The 4,391-nt window shown below is 31.8% G+C and overlaps 1 protein-coding gene across 1 annotated transcript in view; it reads left to right on the top strand.

The window, feature by feature from the left end:
• LOC106316587 (sugar transporter ERD6-like) overlaps positions 1 to 2,149 on the top strand; it is a 6,243-nt gene extending 4,094 nt beyond the window's left edge. The window contains exons 14-18 of the mRNA XM_013754476.1: positions 672 to 731; positions 1,285 to 1,338; positions 1,441 to 1,500; positions 1,604 to 1,718; positions 1,830 to 2,149. Coding sequence (XP_013609930.1) covers positions 672 to 731; positions 1,285 to 1,338; positions 1,441 to 1,500; positions 1,604 to 1,718; positions 1,830 to 1,954 — 414 coding nt within the window. The 3' untranslated portion in view covers positions 1,955 to 2,149. The remainder of the gene's footprint in view (positions 1 to 671; positions 732 to 1,284; positions 1,339 to 1,440; positions 1,501 to 1,603; positions 1,719 to 1,829) is intronic.
• The last annotated feature ends 2,242 nt before the right edge of the window (positions 2,150 to 4,391 follow it).

The following is a 4,391-nucleotide window of genomic DNA, read 5'->3' as shown; positions in this document are numbered from 1 at the left end:
TTTTTCAATTGAACAAGAAGCTCTGTTTGTTTACAGATAAGAAAAAAATTGTGAAATTTTTTCATTAATTATTGTCCATCAAATTTATAATCTTCATATTACTTGGTGGGCTCCAAAGTAATAGTGCACACGGACCACGCGGCTTTGAGATCTAGGTATAGCGTTGCGTTTGCATCGGCCAGTGAGACGGTGGGGGATAAGCTTCATCGTCGCATAAAAATCCAAATAGTAATTTAGTGAAGACTAAAATAAATCAAAAAGATCAAAAGAAGACTTAGAAAATAAGATGTCTGAATTGCGAAGTATTATTATTTAATTATAGATCAAGAGGTTCTTCATTACTATAAAATTATGGTAATAGTTATTAACACAAATTTAACTTATGTAACAAATAGATTTTTCATGTATTGTTATAAAATAGATACATATTTGCATGTTTCTACTTTTAATCGGTTTTGTTCGGTTTATTCGGTTTAATCGGTTATATACCAAACCATATCCAAATCCTACGATTTTTATAAAATTATATCCATTCGGTTTATATGGTATATACCAAAACCATACCATATTGTCTATTTCGGTTCGGTTCGGTACGGTTCAGTTTTACAATATTGAACAGCCCTAGATTTAGTCTATAATGTATTATTTGTCGTTACTTAATTGTTGTGCAGGCTTCTTGTGCTGGAATGGGCCTGTTTGCTTTGCTCTTAAGTGTTTCCTACAGTCTTCAGGTGATCCTTTCTAAATATTTTTTTTTTTTCTTTTTGACAAAGGATTTTCACCTTTCTTTATATCTTATATCAATAAATATTGTTAATGTATATATATATATATATATATATATATATATAGATCATGCACCATAGATTCTAAAACCTACATTTAAAAAGATCATCAACAGTTCTGAATTTTAAAATTATACTAGGCTTTTATCTGGGCTATGCGTAAAATTTATTCTTATTTAAATATTCAAAATTTCTAAGAAAAATTATATGTTCAAAATAAAAAAAATTAGATTTATTACTTCAGACTGTTAAAATCTATTCACGGATGTGATAAATGCTAACATATATTATTACATAAGATTATAATTTTAGCAAAGTATTAAAATTATGAATATTCCTGATGAAAGTTTATTAATCGATCTGTATTATGTAAATTTAATATATATATATATATATATATATATATATATATATATATATTTAAACTTACGATTCCTAGTTACTAAATTTCTTCCCTAATGTTTTTTTTTTAAACTTATCTTTCCTAATGTTTATATAGTCATTCGGCATTCTACCAGAACTCACTCCACTTTTTACCTTCATCAGCGTACTGGTAAACACATCTATATCACTTTTTATTTGCTTAAAATATATAATTTTGGGGACGTATCTAACTATTTATATGGTTGGATAAATACGATTTTGTTTTTATTAGGGTTATATTATATCATATGCTTTGGGCATGGGAGGGCTACCATGGATTATAATGTCTGAGGTAATACATAATGTTCAATGTATTGTGTTAATAATAATACATATGTGTTACTTAAATTTTAAAATATAAGAAATCAAACTTCCCTAACTCCTACATTTTACAGATATTTCCTATGAACGTAAAAGTTTCAGCTGGAACTTTAGTTACAGTTACCAACTGGGCATGTGGTTGGATTATTACTTTCACCTTCAATTTATTAATGCAATGGAATGCATCAGGTAAATATTCATTTGATGTTTATATGTTCTTATAATACTTATTTGTAAGGGACACTACAAGTTATTCCTAATCCTGATTATCTTGTTAATAAATTATTAAAATATTTTCAGGAACATTTTTAATTTTCTCCTCCGTGTCAGCCGTGTCGATCGTGTTTATCTATTTCATAGTGCCTGAGACGAAAGGAAGGTCACTCGAAGAAATACAAACATTGCTTTCGAATTCTGTTCATTAATACCAAACTATCATTTTATTTCTTGTTGCAAGAAAAGTAAAAAACAAAGAAAAGAGTTATAAATTTATTAGCGTTCATGTGAGTTTGGCTTGTGTTGGATGATTATATCGAATTTTTATTTGGAGCCTAAAACAACACGTTGTTGTTGATGTTAAAATAATTAAATATTTATATAGTTAAAAAAAATTATAAACCATATTGGGAATTATTGGTCTAGCAGATATCACTTGCAAACACTGCGTTTGTGGTTCATATCATTTTTTGTTGTTTGACAACAATGACGAAGATTGCTGTTCACTGTTGGTCATAAATTAATCCAACTCCTGGGAACAGATCCAGTGGAGACGGGGTGGGGCAGGAGTAGTTCTTCTTGGCTATAGCAAGATGTCGATTTCTGTTTTCTGGACTTTTGGCTTACAGTTTCTTCTTCATTTGGCCTAAAAAAACTTCTAAATAAAGGAAAGTCTTTTCATATCTCATGATATGGTCGAATCTTACATAAATTTTGCCAATTTATGCTTTCATACCAAAATATTTCTAATTAACGTTTCTTAAATAACTCACCATCAAATTCATATTTTCATTTTAAAGATGCCAAATTCAGATTCAACAATCAACAGAATGTTGCTAGAACACATGTTCCTTCTCAACAACTTAGCCAACATTCTTAGAAAGCCACTTGGAGCACATGAATTTGACTCATTCATTTCGAAGATGAATATTCCTAACCTTCCTTTTTTGCTGTAAATATGGTTATATACCAACCACCACCAAAAATATCCACATATTACATAAACAAAGGATCAAAATCAGTCAAGACACAGAGCCACCTACAGATTATTCACCAGAAGATAATTAAAACGAGCCAAAAAAGATGTTTAAGCCATTGCGGATAACCAGAAGGCACATAAGATTGATGAAAATCCTCTCTTGTGACACTCGCTGCAATTAAGAAATCACAGTCTTTTCTTGATTTCAATTCCCATTTACAGTGACGAGTTTCATGGGCTTCCAACTTAAAACCATTGACGGTAACTAGAGTGGTTCAAGTCTTTTATATATTATTCAAGTCTCTTACATATTTTCAATGTGGGATCTTCTCTCCAATAGATGAGTCAGGCTGTGGGCGCGCTCTGACACCATGACAAGTTTCACGGGCTTTCAACTTAAAATCAACTGCCAGTACATGAAATGACCCAAATCCCTTATATATTACTCAAGTCACTTACATAATTTTAATGTGGGATCTTCTCTCCAATAGACACAAATAAAAAAGAAAGCGAAGAGTGGATCAAACTTGAAATCCACTAGAAAGGGGGCCAAACATGAGGTTTACTAACTGCACCTAAAATATCTTTGAAGTTTACTGCAAATACCACCTTGTTAAAGTGTAAATCCCTCATGCTATTAATTTCACATAGCTAGACTTCCCATTAGCACCGATCACAGAGCATATATTGACGTAGGACCTTCAGATATGGAGCAGCACCTTGCTGTAACTATCCCCAAAAAAAACACACCGCCCCATTGGTCCATCTGTGCTTATTCAAAGACACACCGACAACATATTTAACCCATCATAACTCTGGATATTTCCAACCATGATTGTGGCTTAATTGTGTATCCACCATCACCAATCTGTCTCTTGTTTCCAAAACATGAGCTTGTATTGGTCAAAGTCTTTTTTTTTTCTTTTAAGATTGAGCATGATCCTTTTTTTTATGGTCCAGGAACAAGCCTAACGAAACATTTGTCTAGGGCCTCCAAAAATTTTGAATTTTTTTATATGAAACATATTATTTATTTATTGTACACTAATATATGTCTCTGTATACAGAATGATAACTTTAATCAAGGAAAGTGCAGTATTGTAGCTATATTTTATACTATGAAATCAAGTGTGCTTGAAATCATTTTTTTTTATTAACATAAGGGTATCTTGGGTCTACGAAAAGTTTCAGACTAATTTTAAAGAGATGTGCAATTCATAGATAGATTCTCTCCGGATATGTAAATGTACCGAAAGCAAAGACCCATATATATATGGATGTCTAGAAGCAAAATGATTTAATTTTGTGTAACAGATGGATCGAACCTAAAATTTGTTAGCTTCTAATCATAATTTTCAGAAACGTTATTCTTCCTCATACTTGCCACTATTCTGGTGAATTTGTAATATACTTTTAGTATATGCAGTTCAATTCTTAGGCATGAGCATTTTAACCTGGATCCGAAGACCCGAACCGGAACCGATCCAAAAATACTCGATCCGGAACCGGACCGAAAATTTACAAATACCTTTTGGGTCTAAATCTTTTTTACCCGAAAGAACCGGAACCGAAAAGAACCGACCCGAATAGACCCGGACCCGAAAAGAATCGACCCAAATAGACCCGACACTACAAGAAAACATCGGTATTCTGACGGACATTCCGAC

This window comes from Brassica oleracea, chromosome C9 (assembly GCF_000695525.1).
Source record: "Brassica oleracea var. oleracea cultivar TO1000 chromosome C9, BOL, whole genome shotgun sequence".
NCBI lineage: Eukaryota > Viridiplantae > Streptophyta > Magnoliopsida > Brassicales > Brassicaceae > Brassica > Brassica oleracea.
This window is presented reverse-complemented; position numbering and strand designations above follow the sequence as displayed.